The sequence below is a fragment of the Suncus etruscus genome, chromosome 12 (assembly GCF_024139225.1).
Source record: "Suncus etruscus isolate mSunEtr1 chromosome 12, mSunEtr1.pri.cur, whole genome shotgun sequence".
Classification (NCBI taxonomy): Eukaryota; Metazoa; Chordata; class Mammalia; order Eulipotyphla; family Soricidae; genus Suncus; species Suncus etruscus.
This window is the reverse complement of record NC_064859.1, coordinates 422,952-442,861: the sequence shown is the minus strand read 5'-3', so window position 1 is coordinate 442,861 and position 19,910 is coordinate 422,952. Positions and strand designations below refer to the sequence as shown.

Below are 19,910 nucleotides of genomic sequence, written 5' to 3'. Positions count from 1 at the left end.
CTTTGAGGTGCAGAAGCTTCTCAACTTAATATATTCCCATCTGTTAATCTCTGTTTTCACTTGCTTGGAGAGTGCAGTTTTCTCCTTGAAGATGCCTGAAGTCTCAATGTCCTGGAGAGTTTTGCCTATGTGTTTTTCTATATATCTTATGGTTTGGGGTCGGATATCGAGGTCTTTAATCCATTTGGATTTTACCTTCGTACATGATGTTAGCTGGGGGTCTAAGTTCAATTTTTTGCAAGTGGCTAGCCAGTTGTGCCAACACCACTTGTTGAAGAGGCTTTCCTTGCTCCATTTAGGATTTCGTGTTCCTTTATCAAAAGTTAGGTGATTGTATGTCTGGGGAACATTTTCTGAGTATTCAAGCCTATTCCACTGATCTGAGGGTCTGTCCTTATTCCAATACCATGCTGTTTTGATAACTATTGCTTTGTAGTAAAGTTTAAAGTTGAGGAAAGTAATTCCTCCCATATTCTTTTTCCCAATGATTGCTTTAGCTATTCTAGGGTGTTTATTGTTCCAAACAAATTTCAAAAGTGCCTGATCTACCTCTTTGAAGAATGTCATAGGTATCTTTAGAGGGATAGCGTTGAATCTGTATAACGCCTTGGGGAGTATTGCCATTTTGATGATGTTAATCCTGCCAATCCATGAGCAGGGTATGTGTTTCCATTTCCGCGTGTCCTCTCTTATTTCTTGGAGCAGAGTTTTATAGTTTTCTTTGTATAGGTCTTTCACATTTTTAGTCAAGTTGATTCCAATATATTTGAGTTTGTGTGGCACTATTGTGAATGGGGTTGTTTTCTTAATGTCTATTTCTTCCTTATTACTATTGGTGTATAGAAAGGCCATTGATTTTTGTGTGTTAATTTTGTAGCCTGCCACCTTGCTATATGAGTCTATTGTTTCTAGAAGCTTTTTGGTAGAGTCTTTAGGGTTTTCTAAGTAGAGCATCATGTCATCTGCAAACAGTGAGAGCTAGACTTCTTCCTTTCCTATCTGGATTCCCTTGATATCTTTTTCTTGCCTAATCGCTATAGCAAGTACTTCCAGTGCTATGTTGAATAGGAGTGGTGAGAGAGGACAGCCTTGTCTTGTGCCAGAATTTAGAGGGAAGGCTTTTAGTTTTTCTCCATTGAGGATAATATTTGCCACTGACTTGTGGTAGATGGCCTTAACTATATTGAGAAAGGTTCCTTCCATTCCCATCTTGCTGAGAGTTTTGATCAAGAATGAGTGTTGGACCTTGTCAAATGCTTTCTCTGCATCTATTGATATAATCATGTGGTTTTTATTTTTCTTGTTGTTGATGTTGTGTATTATGTTGATAGACTTACGGATGTTAAACCATCCTTGCATTCCTGGGATGAAACCTACTTGATCGTAGTGGATGATCTTCTTAATGAGGTATTGAATCCTATTTGCCAGGATTTTGTTGAGGATCTTTGCATCTGCATTCATCAGTGATATTGGTCTGTAATTTTCTTTTTTGGTAGCATGTCTGTCTGGTTTAGGTATCAAGGTGATGTTGGCTTCATAAAAGCTATTTGGGAGTGTTTCCACTTGTTCAATTTCATGAAAGAGTCTTGCCAGGATTGGTAGTAGTTCCTCTTTGAAAGTTTGATAGAATTCATTAGTGAATCCATCTGGGCCTGGGCTTTTGTTTTTGGGCAGACTTTTGATTACCATTTTTATTTCATCAATGGTGATGGAGGTGTTTAGATATGCTACATCCTCTTCTTTCAACCGTGGAAGATTATAAGAGTCCAAGAATTTATCCATTTCTTCCAGGTTCTCATTTTTAGTGGCATAGAGTTTTTCAAAGTAGTTTCTGATTACCCTTTGAATCTCTGTCATATCAGTAGTGATCTCTCCTTTTTCATTCCTAATACGAGTTATCAAGTTTCTCTCTCTCTCTTTCTTGTTAGGTTTGCCAGTGGTCTATCAATCTTGTTTATTTTTTCGAAGAACCAACTTCTGCTTTCGTTGATCTTTCGGATTGTTTTTTGAGTTTTCACTTCGTTGATTTCTGCTCTCAGCTTTGTTATTTCCTTCTGTCTTCCTATTTTTGGGTCCTTTTGTTGAGTACTTTCTAGTTCTATTAGCTGTGTCATTAAGCTACTCAGGTAAGCTCCTTCTTCCTTCCTGATGTGTGCTTGCAAAGCTATAAATTTTCCTCTCAGTACTGCTTTTGCTGTGTCCCATAAGTTCTGATAGTTTGTATCTTTATTGTCATTTGTTTCCAGGAACCTTTTGATTTCCTTCTTGATTTCATCTCGGACCCACTGGTTATTGAGTATGAGGCTCTTTAACTTCCAGGTGTTAAAGTTTTTCTTCTGAGTCCCTTTGGAATTTACAAATAATTTCAGAGCCTTGTGGTCAGCGAAGGTAGTCTGCAAAATTTCTATCCTCTTGATCTTATGGAGGTATGTTTTATGTGCCAGCATGTAGTCTATCCTGGAGAATGTCCCGTGTACATTGGAGAAGAATGTGTATCCAGGTTTCTGGGGATGGAGTGTCCTATATATATCCACTAGGCCTCTTTCTTCCATTTCTCTCCTCAGGTCTAGTATATTCTTGTTGGGTTTCAGTCTGGTTGACCTATCCAGTGTTGACAAAGCAGTGTTGAGGTCCCCCACAATTACTGTGTTGTTATTGATATTGTTTTTCAGATTTGTCAACAGTTGTTTTAAATATTTTGCTGGCCCCTCATTTGGTGCATATATGTTTAGGAGAGTTATTTCTTCCTGCTCTACGTACCCCTTGATTAATATAAAATATCCATCTTTGTCCCTTACAACCTTCCTGAGTATAAAGTTTGCATTATCTGATATTAGTATGGCCACTCCAGCTTTTTTATGGGTGTTGTTTGCTTGGATAACTTTTCTCCAGCCTTTTATTTTGAGTCTATGTTTGTTCTGACTATTCAGGTGCGTTTCTTGTAGGCAGCAGAAGGTTGGATTGAGTTTTTTGATCCATTTAGCCACTCTGTGTCTCTTAACTGGTGCATTTAGTCCATTGACGTTGAGAGAAAGAATTGTCCTGGGATTTAACGCCATCTTTATTTCAAAATTTGGTGTGTCTTTTGGGTAGTCTTGTCTTAGATTAGGTCTTTCAGTTTTTCTCTTAAGACTGGTTTTGTGTCTGTGAAGTTTCTGAGCTGTTTTTTGTCTGTGAAACCATGTATTCTTCCATTAAACCGGAAAGTGAGTTTTGCTGGGTATAGTATTCTGGGTGAATCATTCATTTCATTCAGTCTTGTCACAATATCCCACCACTGCTTTCTGGCATTGAGCGTTTCTGGTGACAGGTCTGCTGTAAATCTCAGGGAAGCTTGCTTGAACATGATTTCCCCTTTTGATCTTGCTGTTTTCAGAATTCTGTCTCTATCTGTGGGATTTGTCATTGTGACTAGGATGTGTCTTGGGGTGGTTTTTCTGGGGTCTCTTTTGGTTGGTACTCTTCGGGCATGCAGGATTTGATCACATATATTCTTTAGCTCTGGAAGTTTCTCTTTAATGATGTTCTTGACCATTGATTCTTCCTGGAAATTTTCTTCCTGGGTCTCTGGGACTCCAATGATTCTTAAGTTGTTTCTGTTGATCTTATCATAGACTTCTATTTTCGTCTGTTCCCATTCTTTGACTAATTTTTCCATTGTCTGCTCATTTGCTTTAAGTTTTTTGTCCAATCTCTCCTGCTGTATGGAATTGTTATGTATCTCATCTTCCACAGCACCAAGTCTATTCTCAGCTTCTTATACCCTGTCCCAGAGCTTATCCATTTTGTCATTCACTTCGTTTACTGACTTTTTCAGGCCTGTTAGTTGACATGTTATTTCAGTTTGGAGTTTTGTCATTTCTGCCTTCATATTTTCTTGGTTCTTATTAGTGTTCTGTTCAACTCGATCCATGGTTTCTTGGAGTCTGTTGAGCACCTTCCATATTGCTAGTCTAAAGTCCTTATCTGAGAGGTTGATTAGTTGTTCAGTCATTATCTGGTCCTCAGAATTGTCATCTTCATTCTCTATGTCTGATGCTGGCCTGCGTTGTTTCCCCATTGTCACACTTGTATTGTGGGTTTTTCTACGTGTTGTGGTGGTATTCATTGGTTATATGATGCAGGCAATACACTTCTCTGGCTCCGCCCTTTCTGGATGGGCCGACTTGCCTCCAAGGTAGGGGAGTCCTCCGTGAATGAAGCCTCACACAGGATCAAATCTTAGGCCCAAGGATGCAGCAGAGAAGACAGTCTGGAGAGAAATTCTTGCTTCTGTGATCCAGCACAGTTCTTAGTGTGGTTTTTTTCTTCTTGTGATGGTGTTCTTTTTTTAGAAAGAGCGCACGGCTGCATAGCGAAGTGGAGCTAAGTGCCTTCTGGAGCCTCTTTTCAGCCCACTCTCAGGAGGTTCACGCAACAGGATAGCAGAGAGACACACAAAGGCAGCACTTACAGTTTTTCACAGTCGGGCCCCACTGTTCAGGCGTAGTTTTCACTCGCTCGCTGGGCAGCTTCAGAATGCTGTATTTTTGGGGTTCACTTCCCAGGACTCTGAGGAGAGTCACTGGCTCGCTGGGTAGCTTCTGAATGTAGTTTCTTTGGGGTTTGCTTCCCAGGGCTCTGAGGAGAGCTTCCAGAGTTCAGGAAAGACAGAGAAGGGTAGGACAGGGCTCCCTTCCGGTGCTCAGTTTCCTCAGAAGAAGCACAGCCGGGTGGAGACTCTGCAGGTAGAGCAATCAGCACTCTGCCTGGAAACCCCCACATCCAGCCATTTCTTTCTCACTCACTGGCTCGCTGGGTAGCTCCCGAATGTAGTTTCTTTGGGGTTCGCTTCCCAGGGCTCAGAGGAGAGCTTCCAGAGTTCAGGAAAGACAGAGAAGAGTAGGACAGGGCTCCCTTCAGGTGCTCAGTTTCTGGTTTGCTGGGTAGCTTCCAAATGTAGTTTCTTTGGGGTTCGCTTCCCAGGGCTCTGAGGAGAGCTTCTAGAGTTCAGGAAAGACAGAGAAGGGTAGGACAGGGCTCCCTTCTGGTGCTCAGTTCCTCAGAAGAAGCACAGCCCGGTGGAGACTTTGCAGGTAGAGCAATCAGCACTCTGCCTGGAAACCCCCACATGCAGCCATTTCTCACTCACTCACTGGCTTGCTGGGTAGCTTCCGAATGTAGTTTCTTTGGGGTTCGCTTCCCAGGGCTCTGAGGAGAGCTTCCAGAGTTCAGGAAAGACAGAGAAGGGTAGGACAGGGCTCCCTTCCGGTGCTCAGTTCCTCAGAAGAAGCACAGTCCGGTGGACTTTGCAGGTAGAGCAATCAGCACTCTGCCTGAAAACCCCCACATGCAGCCATTTCTCACTCACTCACTGGCTCGCTGGGTAGCTTCCGAATGTAGTTTCTTTGGGGTTCGCTTCCCAGGGCTCTGAGGAGAGCTTCCAGAGTTCAGGAAAGACAGAGAAGGGTAGGACAGGGCTCCCTTCCGGTGCTCAGTTCCTCAGAAGAAGTACAGCCCTGTGGAGACTTTGCAGGTAGAGCAATCAGCACTCTGCCTGGAAATCCCCACATGCAGCCATTTCTCACTCACTCACTGGCTCGCTGGGTAGCTTCCGAATGTAGTTTCTTTGGGGTTCGCTTCCCAGGGCTCTGAGGAGAGCTTCCAGAGTTCAGGAAAGACAGAGAAGGGTAGGACAGGGCTCCCTTCTGGTGCTCAGTTCCTCAGAAGAAGCACAGCCCGGTGGAGACTTTGCAGGTAGAGCAATCAGCACTCTGCCTGGAAACCCCCACATGCAGCCATTTCTCACTCACTCACTGGCTTGCTGGGTAGCTTCCGAATGTAGTTTCTTTGGGGTTCGCTTCCCAGGGCTCTGAGGAGAGCTTCCAGAGTTCAGGAAAGACAGAGAAGGGTAGGACAGGGCTCCCTTCCGGTGCTCAGTTCCTCAGAAGAAGTACAGCCCGGTGGAGACTTTGCAGGTAGAGCAATCAGCACTCTGCCTGGAAATCCCCACATGCAGCCATTTCTCACTCACTCACTGGCTCGCTGGGTAGCTTCCGAATGTAGTTTCTTTGGGGTTCGCTTCCCAGGGCTCTGAGGAGAGCTTCCAGAGTTCAGGAAAGACAGAGAAGGGTAGGACAGGGCTCCCTTCCGGTGCTCAGTTCCTCAGAAGAAGCACAGCCCGGTGGAGACTTTGCAGGTAGAGCAATCAGCACTCTGCCTGAAAACCCCCACATGTAGCCATTTCTCACTCACTCACTGGCTCGCTGGGTAGCTCCCGAATGTAGTTTCTTTGGGGTTCGCTTCCCAGGGCTCTGAGGAGAGCTTCCAGAGTTCAGGAAAGACAGAGAAGGGTAGGACAGGGCTCCCTTCCGGTGCTCAGTTCCTCAGAAGAAGTACAGCCCGGTGGAGACTTTGCAGGTAGAGCAATCAGCACTCTGCCTGGAAACCCCCACATGCAGCCATTTCTCACTCACTCACTGGCTCGCTGGGTAGCTTCCGAATGTAGTTTCTTTGGGGTTCGCTTCCCAGGGCTCTGAGGAGAGCTTCCAGAGTTCAGGAAAGACAGAGAAGGGTAGGACAGGGCTCCCTTCCGGTGCTCAGTTTCTCAGAAGAAGCACAGCCCGGTGGAGACTTTGCAGGTAGAGCAATCAGCACTCTGCCTGAAAACCCCCACATGCAGCCATTTCTCACTCACTCCTTTTTTTTTTTTAATTTTATTTAAACACCTTGATTACATACATGATTGTGTTTGGGTTTCAGTCATGTAAAGAACGCCACCCATCACCAGTGCAACATTCCCACCACCAATGTCCCAAGTCTCCCTCCTCCCCACCTAACCCCTGCCTGTACTTTAAACAGGCTCTCCATTTCCCTCATACATTCTCATTATTAGGAAAGTTCAGAATGTAGTTATTTCTCTAGTTAAACTCATCACTCTTTGTGGTGAGCTTCCTGTGGTGAGCTGGAACTTCCAGCTCTTAATAATGTAATTCTTTTAACAGCTGAAATAGACCCATTTTCTTATGTGAAGCAGTTTCAAAGGCAGTTCCCAAATATCCCCTATGGAGACATATTATATATAATGGGTTGATTTGTATCAATAAAGCAATAGTTTATCTAACACAACATAATTCCTATTTGAATTCTGATAATTTGGAGGCCAGAGCAGTAGTACAGCTGGTAGGGTACTTGCTTTGCATGTGGCCAACCCAGTTTGATTTCTGATACCCCATAAGTTCCCTGAAGCTCATTAGGAGTGATTCCTCAGTGCAGAGCCAGGAGAAATACCTGAATATTGTGGGGGTGTGGCCCCAAAACAACAAGAAAAATGAGTTTTGATATAAATTTAAGTTAATCTACAATTTAAAAATTGAGAACATTCTTTTTATTTTTTTTCAGGGGCACACCTGGTACTCCAGGATTACTCCTGGTAATTATTCCTGGCAGGATCAGAGGACCATATGGGATGCCAGGGATTGAATCTAAGTCAGCCACATACAAGACAAATGCCTCACCACTGTGCTATTGCTCTAGCCAAGACCATTCTTAAATCAAAATCTTGCTTGGCTCTTCACCTTTAGAGATAGTCCTAGCATTTACTTCAGTTAAAACATAGAGCTAGTGAGATCTAGCTATAAAAAATGTTGATTTCAGGGGCCAGAGAGATAGGGCCTTGCATGCAGAAGGACTTTGGTTCGAATCCCGGCATCCCATATGGTCCCCCAAGCCTGTCTGAGGCAATGTCTGAGTGTAGAGCCAGGAGTAACCCCTGCACACTGCCTGGTGTGACCCAAAAACCAAACAAAAGTGTTGATTCCATGTGAAGAATGCTTTGGGTAAAGTTGGTACCCTTGTTAGAACCACATGCTTCCTGATTGCTGAGTTTGAAGAGTTTTTTTTTGGTAGACCTAAAGCACTTATTCTCAGGAATAGCATTTATTCTTTTGCAAGAGCATCCTTGCTTAAAATCTGCCATTTTTTACACTCTCTAATTTGTGCCTAGTTACTTCACTTATTTTGATAGAGAACTGTGGGTACAAGTGCCGAATTTTGTGGCTGTGCCATTTGTGGTTTGGTCTTCCATGGTCCAGGCTTACTGGCCAACTGTGTTTGTTTACAACTTGGATTTACCCCCAAACAGAGATGTTTACTTGTAAACCTGGATGGGACTGGCTCAGGTCAGCCTGAGCTATCTGACCTTATACTGTTCTTACTGTCCTACCCAGTACCCACTCTGTGATCAATAAAAATGGCATTTCTGGCAGTCAGCTTTGTGTAGATAGAAGGTAGAAGATGGCCATACTATACATATTTCACCCTCAGCCTGGTTTGGATTATTTCATGCGTGACCCGGATTCATACTCATTCACCAGGGATTAGAGATACTATGTGTAGTGTGATTTTACAGTCCCAACTCTACTACTTGCCAGTTTGTTGAGCTACTTCATCTCTCTCTCTATGTCTCTCTCTGTCTTTCTCTGTCTCTGTCTGTTTCTGTCTCCCTGTCTGTCTCTTTCTCTATCTCTGTCTCTGTCTCTGTTTTTCTTTCTCTATCTCTGTCTCTGTCTCTGTCTCTCTCTCTCTCTCATGTGGGGACAGTGATGGTAGACTCTGTTCTGTGCACTCACTCTGAAGTGGAATAAGATCAAAAGCAGGAGGGCCCTGACAGAGCTGGTTCGATTTCCACTGGCTTACCTGATAGATACTCTTACTGTTTGCTCTTTCAGTCATCTTTGCTGTCTGTCCCTTGCACTTTTTGCTTCTTCTGGTCCTTTTGGTGCCTGGGACCCCAGCCTGGTCACAGTGCTTGTAGTGATCTTCTCAGACCAGGAGACTCTCCACTGTACCTCAGACTAGCTCTTTTCTACATTCTTACTCATCTAGTACCTTGAGATTTGGCCCCATGGCACTCTTCTGTGCATATTTATTACTGGGTTTTTCCCCCAATGATGCAATCTTGTTCTATGTTTTAAAAGAAGTTTTGCTGAGCCAGAGAGATAGCATGGAGGTAGGGCTTTTGCCTTGCACGCCGAAGGACCATGGTTCGAATCCTGGCATCCCATATGGTTCCTCGAGCATGGGGTCGATTTCTGAGCATAGAGTCAGGAGTAGCCCTTGAGCACTGCCGGGTGTGACCCCCTCCCCCCAAAAAGAAGTTTTGCTTAGGTGGCATTAGAGAAAGAAATAATGATAAAAGATGTGTGTGGGTTTAAGTGAAGCCCGTTGCCTGGCTCTAAATTCTTCTCTGTTTCCAGGCTGCGTGTTTGAGGGTGTGCAGTACCAAGAAGGGGAGACTTTTCACCCTGAAGGAAATCAATGCATCAAGTGTTCCTGTGTTGTAAGTATTGCTGTGGCTTATGTTACTACAACACTTTTCCTGGTTCACTGCTGCAGGAATGCTCCAAGATCAGTCTTAATTCTCTGTACAATCTTACCTTCTCCATTTTGGCACACAAATATGGGAACACATCCTTGATTTTCTACAGTGGATTTCTCATTCTCAACTCTTGTGATATTCTGGGCTGGGGAAATTCTTGGATGGGGACTATCCTGTACATTGTAGGCTATTCGGCAGCACCATTTTTTCTGCCTCTCAGTTGCCTGTTACTCTCCTCTCTTCAGTTTTGATCACCAAAGTTTTCTGAAAATTGACAGATAATGTCCCTTTGAGAATGGGATTTTTCTGATTGAAACTATTGACCTACAGAGTAAGGACAGAGAGCACACTTTCTGCCTGCCTCATTCATTGGGAGATCATTTCCATTAGCTGGTTGGAGTGACTCTTCTAGTGCTAACTGGAAGAATTGGGGAGGAACTCGGCTTGTTTCTTGCATTCTTTGGGGGTAGAGAACTTGATCAGAGATGTGACAAGTTATAATGGGAGGAGTAAGCAGAAGGAAATTACCACTGAAGTGTGGTTTCAAGGAAGATTAGGTATTAGCGAGACAGAATCATAGATTTGATTTTCTAAACTTTGATGATAGTGTATATATCAAGATTTTCTTAAAAACACAAAGAATTTGGAAAAAGGGATGACTGTCTGATGTAATTTTAGAAATGTTTTTATTACTATATTTTAATTTTTAGTAATATCATTGGTAATGATAAAGACAATCTAGTTTCAACAAGCTGCTACAAGTTATTTGCATTGGGGAATTAGCTATATATGTGTGTATATATATATATATATATATATATATATATATATATATATATATATATATATGTTTTTGGGTCACACCCAATGGTGCTCAGGGATTATTCCTGTTTCTGCACTCAGAAATTGCTTCTAGCAGGCTTGGGGGACTATATGGAATGCCGGGAGTCAAACCTGGATCCATCTAGAGTTGACCTTGTGCAAGTCAAATGCCTTACTTCTGTGTTTTCACATCTGCCCCAGCCATTTATATTTTTATGTGTTCAATCATTTGTGACAAAAACATACCTTATATATCCAGAATATTAAAAATATTAAATATATATTGAGATTATTAAGAAAAACAATCACCACCACCTGGGAAATTCTATCATTTTAATTTTACCAAAGTAGAATCACAAGAGAATCATTTATTTTCATGTCTACATAGTGATTTTTCTCTGATTTTTCTCGTCTTTCCTTTCCTATAGTGTACACCATATGCATTTAGAGAATTCAAATTATAGTGAATATAATTAAGAGCAATAGAAGGAGGAAGAAGAATTAAGGAAAGAGAAAACAAAGGAGATAAATATTACATAATAAGCTATATAATCATACATACTAAAAATATAAAAACACTGAAATACTTTACTAATGAAGAAGAATGATGTTTACATATATAGATCTCTGACTTTTCACTTTTGCCAGTAATAGTTAGATTTATGTTATTTTCCTATGTGACAGTTCTGTTTGCTGTTGATTAAATTTCCCATTTCTCAATTCCATTTCTTTCACATTGGTAACTACAGTTTCTTAATAATGTGTAATTTTTGCTCCGGACAGTGCTTAGGGATTCATTGTGATTCATTGTGAAGAGGTCAAACCTGTAGGTGAAGCATGAAGCATGTGTCCCAGCCTTTAGAGTCAATCATACTGGCTCCAGTAATTTTTCAGATTAATATTGTTCTTTCAGGTAAACTTAGGCATAATCACATTTTAGTAGAAAAAAAATAAATCTATTTGCCAACACATTATCTTTACTGTGGAGGTGTGCCATTGGTTTTCCTTGGGGAGGAAAGTTACAATGTGGAAAGCAGGATGCCCTCAGGGGATAAAGAGTAAGTAATGACTTTGATCATATTATTGCTGTTTATTAATAATATCAATGGAAGAAGAAAAGGAGCTCAGGGACAGGACATTTCTATAGACTTCAATTTTGGAAAATTCATAAAATAAGTTTCTTTCTTTTTTATTTTTTTTTATTTTGGGCAACACCCAGCAGCACTCAGGGGTCCTCCCAGCTCTGCACTCGGAAATCGCTCCTGGCAGGCCTGGGGGGCAATATGGAATGCCAGGGATCAAACCCTGGTCTGTTCCAGGTTGGCTGCAAGCAAGGCAAATGCCCTACTGCTGTGCTATTTCTCTGGCCCTCTAAGTTTCATTTTTTTATTATTTGCTTTTACCGTATTTTCTGGCGTATAAGACGACTTGGGAAACAAAAAAAAGTCAACTGAAGATCGGGAGTCGTTTTATACGCCGAGTATATCCCAAAAAATGTTTCAATATGCCACTAAACGAAAATAGTCTGAATATTGCTACAAAACGAATTTTCCAACTCGATCCTGCACCAATCACTGCAAGGCTGCTCGGACCGCCTCTCTAACTCAGCCAATCCAAGCAGGCTTTTGATGCATGCAAATTAGACAATGTTCTGTACCCGAATCTACACTATAAAAAGCCTGCTCAGATTGGCCAGAGTCAGAGTGGAAGTCTATTACATTTGAAACTTTGCTTGTTGTGATTGCCTCACTGTGGTACATGAGCACAGGAACACATGCAGCACATGCATCACAGGAACGTTCTGTCTGATACAGCGAATATAGGCCTAAACCTATGTTTTAACTGCAAAATTAGGGGGTCGTCTTATACGCCCAGTCATCTTATACACCGGAAAATATGGTATTTTGCTTTTGGACCACATCTAGTTTGCTCATGGCTGACTCATTGCTATGTCTTCAGGAATCATTGCTGGCAGTGTTTGGGGACAATGTGCATTGCCAAAGATGGAACAGCAGTCATCTGCATGCAAGGCAAGGGCTTAACTACTGTCGTATCTCTATGGCCATAAAAATTTTTTCTTTATGTGAGGATGATAATTTAAGGTATAAGTAATGTTTGTAGTGTTTTTTTCCTTTTTTTAAATAATATTTTATTTAAACACCTTGATTACATACATGATTGTGGTTGGGTTTCTGTCATGTAAAAGAACACCCCACCCCATCACCAGTGCAACATTCCCATCACCAGTGTCCCAAATCTCTCTCCTCCCCACCCCACCCCTGCCTGTACTCTAGACAGGCTTTCTATTTCCCTCATACATTCTCATTGTTAGGATAGTTTGCAATGTAGTTATTTCTCTAACTAAACTCATCACTCTTTGTGGTGAGCTTCATGAAGTGAGTGTAGTATTTTTCTGGCCTAAAACAGTTTCTTTTTATGAGGATGATCATTTGAGGTATAAGTTGCTCTTGCAATTTTTTCTTAAAATAACTTTTAATATGAAATATATTTTAAATTATATTTTCTAATTTTTCCTATAGTAAATAAGCAAGCAAATAAACAAAAAACTTATTGTGAGAATGAGAATTGCATAAATATTTGTTCTAGACGACTATATTACACATCTGTGGCCAGATCCTGACATCACTAAGCCTGAATTTGCTAAAATTTTGCTGCAATAGGATTAGAGACTTTGGTATCAAAGGTCCAATAAGATTGAGGTGACTTCATGCTGCATGAAAAAACTGAATAAGAGCTTTGGATAAGTCAAGTAGGTCAATCCCTTCAAAAGACATTACATAAGCTGAAGTTTCCCTGTAAAAAAGAACTGTATATGGAACCAGAGAGATAACTCAAAGCATTTTGTAATGTTGGAGACCCAGGTTTGGAAGGGAGGAAGGGAGGGAGGAGGGAAAGGAGGAAGGGAGGGGAGAAGGGAGGGAGGGAGGAAAAAAGGGAGGGAGGGAGGAAGGAAGTTAGGAGTGAAGGAAGGAACAATGAGGGAGGAAGGGAGGAAAGAAGGGTGAAAAGAAGGGTGGAAAGAAGCAAGGGAGAAAAGGGTGGAAAGAAGGGAGAAGGAAGAAGGGAGGGAGGAAGGAGAGAGGAGGGAAAAGGAGGGAAGGCGGGATAGAGGAAAGAAGGAAGGGAAGGAGGGAGGGAAGAAGGGCAGAAGGAAGGAAGTGAGGGAGGGAGAGGAATAAAGGAAAGAAAATGGAGGGAGAAAGGGAGGGAGGGAGGAAGGAGCAAGAGAGGGGGAAGAAGAGTGGGAAGGAAGGAGAACTTTGTGGAGGGAAGGGAGAAAGGAGAGAGAAAGGGAGGAAAGAAGGTAGGTGGAGGTAAGGAGAGAAGAGAGGAAGGACAGATGGAAGGAAGGAAGGAAGGAAGGAAGGAAGGAAAGAAGGAAGGAAGGAAGGAAGGAAGGAAGGAAAAGACTGGAAGAAGAAAGAGGTGGGAGGAGGGGAGAGAGGAGAGGCTAATGCAGCAGGTAACAGACCTACTATTACCTGCTGTGTCCACGTTCAACCTCTATTTGAATAACTGAATGTTTGGTTAGAACACAGGATTCATCCTGGTTTGGTTTGAGCTTGACAAAACAGTCACTGCCAGGCAACCAACAGGCAACTAATTGCACATGCCTTAGTAGACACCAAGATTGCTCGGTGCTACACATATTGCTAGGCACTTTTGAATACAAATCCACATTTGTGCCTAGACATTTTGAACACTGTCACCATAGCCAATATGAGCACTACTGGTATACCTCTTTTTAGGGATTAAGCAGATATATGATTATGATATGATATAAGATCATGATCACTAATTACCATCAGCAAACCAGAGATAGAATAACACAAACTCAGAGCCATAGTCTCTGGGTACACAAGTTCATAAGTAAGTGCAAACCTTATATGTGAATCCCCCCAGCCATGCCTAGACGAACTAGATTGACATACCTACACTCATATTGTACCTCTGGTCCAGACATAAACAAGGAAGTGGTGGAATGCAACATCATGAAAAGAACAAAAGATCAGGGAGGAGTCCAAGCACACAAGAGTTCACTGAAGACTATGATGAAGATATCAGCATTACAATACCTCAGAATATTCAGTGTATTGAAAAATGCAAACATGAGTCTATTGTTTCTAGAAGCTTTCTGGTAGAGTCTTTAGGGTTTTCCAAGTAGAGTATCATGTCATCTGCAAACAGTGAGAGCTTGACTTCTTCCTTTCCTATCTGGATTCCCTTGATATCTTTTTCTTGCCTAATCACTATAGCAAGTACTTCCAGTGCTATGTTGAATAGGAGTGGTAAGAGAGGACAGCCTTGTCTTGTGCCAGAATTTAGAGGGAAGGCTCTTAGTATTTCTCCATTGAGGATAATATTTGCCACTGGCTTGTGGTAGATGGCCTTAACTATATTGAGAAAAGTTCCTTTCATCCCCATCTTGCTGAGAGTTTTGATCAAGAATGGGTGTTGGAACCTTATCAAATGCTTTCTCTGCATCTATTGATATGATCATGTGATTCTTATTTTTCTTGTTGTTGATATTATGTATTATATTGATAGATTTACGGATGGTAAACCATCCTTGCATTCCTGGGAGGAAACCTACATGATTGTAGTGGATGATCTTCTTAATGAGGCATTGAATCCTATTTGCCAGAATTTTGTTGAGGATCTTTGCATTTGGATTCATCAGCGATATTGATCTCTAATTTTCTGTTTTCATAGCATCTCTGTCTGATTTAGGTATCAAGGTGTTGTTGGCTTCATAAAAGCTATTTGAAAGTGTTCCCTTTTTTTTTTTTTTTTTTTTTATTTCATGAAAGAGTCTTGCCAAGATTGGTATTAGTTCCTCGTGGAAAGTTTGAAAGAATTCATTAGTGAATCCATCTGGGCCTGGGCTTTTGTTTTTGAGCAGATATTTGATTACTGTTTTAATTTCATCAATAGGGATGGGGGTGTTTAGATATGCTACATCCTCTTCATTCAACCATGGAAGACTATCAGAGTCCAAGAATTTATCCATTTCTTCCAGGTTCTCATTTTAGTGGCATAGCGTTTCTCAAAGTAGTTTCTGATTACCCTTTGAATCTCTGTCATATCAGTAGTGATCTCTTCTTTTTCATTCCTAATACGAGTTATCAAGTTTCTCTCTCTATTTCTTTGTTAGTTTTGCCAGTGGCCTATCAATCTTGTTTATTTTTCGAAGAACCAACTTCTGCTTTTGTTGATCTTTCGGATTGTTTTTTTGGTTTCCACTTTGTTGATTTCTGCTCTCAGCTTTATTATTTCCTTCTGTTTCCCTATTTTTTGGTTTCTTTTGTTGATCACTTTCTAATTCAATGAGCTGTGTCATTAAGCTATTCATTAAGCTATTCTTCCTTCCTGATGTGTGCTTGCAAAGCTATAAATTTTCCTCTCAGTACTGCTTATCATTTGTTTCCAGGAAAGTTTGGATTTTCGCTTTGATTTTATCTCAGACCCACTGGTTATTCAGTATGAGGCTGTTTAACTTCCACGTGTTAAAGTTTTTCTTCTGTGTCCCTTTGGAATTCACATACAATTTCAGAGCCTTGTGGTCAGCGAAGGTAGCCTGCAAAATTTTTATTTTCTTGATATTATGGAGGTATGTTTTATGTGCCAGCATGTAGTCTATCTTGGAGAATATCCCATGTACATTGGAGAAAATTGTGTATCCAGCTTTCTAGGGGTTGGAGTGTCCTATATGTATCTACTAGGCCTCTTTCTTCCATTTCTCTTCTGAGTTCTAGTATATTCTTGTTGGGATTTCAGTCTGGTTGACCTATCCAGTGTTGACAAAGCCGTGTTGAGGTCCCCCACAATTATTGTGTTGTTTTTGAAATTATTTTTCAGATTTGTCAACAATTGTATTAAATATTTTGCTGGCCCCTCATTTGGTGCATATATGTTTAGGAAAGTGATTTCTTCCTGCTGTACATATCCCTTGATTAATACAATATGTCCATCTTTGTCCCTTACAACTTTCCTGAGTATAAAGTTTGCATCATCTGATATTAGTATGGCCACTCCAGCTTTTTTATGGGTGTTGTTTGCTTGGATAACTTTTCTCCAGCCTTTTATTTTGAGTCTATGTTTGTTCTGACTATTCAGGTGTGTTTCTTATAGGCAGCAAAAGGTTGGTTGACTTTTTTGATCCATTTAGCCACTCTGTGTCTCTTAACTGGTGAATTTAGACCATTGACATTGAGATAAATAATTGTCCTGGGATTTAATGCCATCTTTATATCGAAATTTGGTGTGTCTTTTGGTCAGTCTTGTCTTAAAGTAGGTCTTTCAGTTTTTCTCTTAAGACTAGTTTTGAGTCTGTAAAGTTTCTGAGCTGTTGTTTGTCTGTGAAACCATGTATTTTTTCATCAAACCTGAAAGTGAATTTTGCTGGGTACAGTGTTCTAGACAAAACATTTATTTCATTGAGTTTTGTCACTACGTCCCACCATTGCTTTCTGGTCTGCTGTAAATCTCAAGGATGTTCTCTTGAATGCAATTTCCCTTTTTGATCTTGCTGCTTTCAGAATTTTGTCTCTATCTGTGGGATTCGTCGTTGTGACTAGGATGTGTCTTGGGGTATTTTTTCTGGTATCTCTTTTGGTTGGTACTCTTCGGGCATGCAGGATTTGATTGTATGTATTCTTTAGCTCTGGAAGTTTCTCTTTAATGTTGTTCTTGACCGTTAATTCTTCCTGAAAATTTTCTTCCTGGGTCTGTGGGACTCCAATGATTCTTAAGTTGTTTCCGTTGAGCTTATTATAGACTTCTATTTTCATTTGTTCCCATTCTTTAACTAATTTTTCCATTGTCTGTTCATTTGCTTTAAGTTTTTTTTCCCATTCTCTCCCACTGTATAGTGTTGTTATTTATCTCATCTTCCACAGCACCAATTCTATTCTCAGCTTCTGTTAGCCTATTGGAGATTTTATGCATTTTGCCATTTAATTCACTTACTGAGTTTTTCAGGCCTGTTATTTGACTTATTTCATTTTGCAGTTTTGTGATTTCTGTCTTCATATGTTCTTGGTTCTTATCAGTGTTCTGTTCAACTCGATCCATGGTTTCTTTGAGTTCTTTGAGCATCTTTCATATTTCTTGTCTAAACTCCTTATCTGAGAGATTGATTAGTTGGTTTGTCCATTTTCTGGTCATCAGAATTGTCATCTTCATTCTCTATGTCTGATGCTGACCTGCCTTGTTTCCCCATTGTCACACTTGTATTGTGGGTTTTTCTACATGTTATGGTTGTATTCATTGGCTAAATGATGTGCGCTTCCACGCTTCTCTGGCTCTGCCCAAGGAAGGGGAGCTCTCCGTGGATGAAGCCTCTTACAGGATCAAATCTTAGGCACGAGCATGCAGCAGAGAAGACAGTTCAGGGAGAGATGCTGGGCTTCAGTGATCCAGCTCAGTTCTTAGTGTCATTTTTTTCTTCTTGTTGCAGTGACGTTCTTTCCTTAGAAAGAGTGTACAGCGAAGCGGAGCTAAATGCTCTTCTGGGAGAGAGAATTTTCTGGGCCCTTTTTGGCCCACTCTCAAGAGGTTTAGGAGACAAACACATACAGGCAGCATTCTCAGTTTCTCACAGTCTGGTCCCACTGGGCCAGTGTAGATTTTCCCAGCCTAAGCCAGGACATTTTATAATTAAATAGCAAAAGCTGAAGCAACAAAGAGAATCTTGAAAGCAAAAATAACCAAAGACATACATGTAAGAACCTTATAAGATTCCCATATAAGAAGCATATAGGACTCACATATAAGAACCCCATAATGCTCACAGCAAATGTATCAGTGAAACCCTGAAGGCACAAACCTGACCCTCATTCACAGTGACTTTTAATATTCAGGTGAATAAAAATGTTCTATTCAGCTAGGCTATCTCTCAAATTTGAAGAAGCAACAAAGTTTTACCTTGTTTAAGACAAGCCCCTTAACCACATACAACATTTGTATATATGTATACTTGTGCATGAACATTGAGATGTTAACATGCTCACCTCTCTGGTAGGTATGCCTATATGAGCATGTACATGCATACAACTGCAAAACACTGGGTCACTAGCCTTTTCTCAATTCCTTTCCCTGCTTTCTGCTATCTTCAGTCCTTTGCTTTTACTGCTCTCTCTGTTTGTTTGTACATTTCTTTTCTTTGTTTGACTGTCCTGGGCTGTTTATTAGGTAAGAATTTATAAGAATTTATAAACATTATTAATTTAGCAGTAATGGTGGGGCTGCAGAACATTGAGTCTTCTCTAAGCTACATGAAAAGTGTGCCCCTTTCCAAGGCCATGGCTCTTGTGGCCTGCAGATGTCAGCCTTTACATCTCCTTGTGCTTGTGGACTGAGTTTTGGGATCCAATAGACATCAGGACTTCTTCTGATAGCGTAGTGTTGTATCCACGAAGATAACCTCAAAGAATTTGCAAGTAGAACTTTCACCACTAGCCTAGTAGAAATTTAGGATTCTCAGAGCCCTGCCATGGCATCTAGCTTGTTTCTATGCCACACACTGGAGGTTTTACACAAACTTGAGCTGGTTCACAGTGTAATTATCAAACTTGTCATAAGTCACCCCCTTCCGCATCAGATGTTTGCTGCTACCACAGTGCACGGGAATCCAATAATATGAAGCATACTCTTGGTAAGCCTTGTAGTCTGCACACTTTCTCCAGCTAGGTGGGCCAGAGGCCTGGTGCAAAGTCAAGAGTAGTTGGCACTGCCTGCATTCCCAGAATGCATTCCCAGAATGCAATCCCAGGTACTACATTTCCAGAATGAAGGACTTCCCATCCAACTGCTGCTTCCTCCATAGCTCTTGGATGTACTTAGATACACAGTTCATAGCTTACTAATGGCTGCTTCTAAATTTAAATGGTCACTTTTACTGTTTGGGAATTCTTTTTTGCTGCTTCTTCACCTGGCGAGTACACTTGACCATTTAAATTCCTTGTTTATTGCAACTCTCTGCTATATTCTTTCATGCAGAATTAGTTTTGTTCATTTATGTTCTAAGGCTTGTGGCCTTGATGGCTGGCTAGTTTACTGGCCGTTTTGCTTGTTTCTTTGCTCCCGGATCACTTCTCCACCCCCATAAATTGAACATTTATGCATTGCAATGTGATTATTTTTCCGTTATCTGTGTTAGAATGTGTACTCCATCGGGGGGGGGGGGCCAACCTCCTGAATTGCAGGCAATTCTACCTTGCAAATTGGGTGCAGAGCCATATTTATTTATTAATTTTGTTTATAATCACCATGACTTACAGAGCTACAAAGCTATACTTTATTGAATTTCAGGTATACAGTGTTCTAACACCAATTTCTTCACTAGTGTCCACTTCTCTCCACCAATGTGCCCAGGTTCCTTCCCACCCCCAACCTGCCTCTATGGCAGACACTTTTCCCTTCCCTAACTTAACCTCTACCCCCACCCAATGGCAAGTTTCCTACAGAAGACCAATTACCCTGCTCTTCCTTTTATTACCTTTGGCTTATTTTATTCCTCTATGTACTTTTTTCTATCCCACATATGAGAGAGGTCATTTTGTGTCTGTTCCTCTTCCTCTGATTAATTCCACTCAACATGCTCTCCAGATCCATTCACATAGCAATAAATTGCATGGCTTCATCATTTTTACAACTGTGTGTTTATATACCAGAGCTTCTTTTTCATATCATCTATTCTTGTATGTGG

The 19,910-nt window shown here is 41.1% G+C and overlaps 1 protein-coding gene across 1 annotated transcript in view; it reads left to right on the top strand.

Annotated features, from left to right (window-relative positions):
• Positions 1 to 19,910, top strand: part of BMPER (BMP binding endothelial regulator) — a 375,585-nt gene that overhangs the window by 93,916 nt on the left and 261,759 nt on the right. Inside the window, exon 6 of the mRNA XM_049784999.1 lies at positions 9,237 to 9,319. Within this exon, the coding sequence (XP_049640956.1) occupies positions 9,237 to 9,319 (83 nt within the window). The remainder of the gene's footprint in view (positions 1 to 9,236; positions 9,320 to 19,910) is intronic.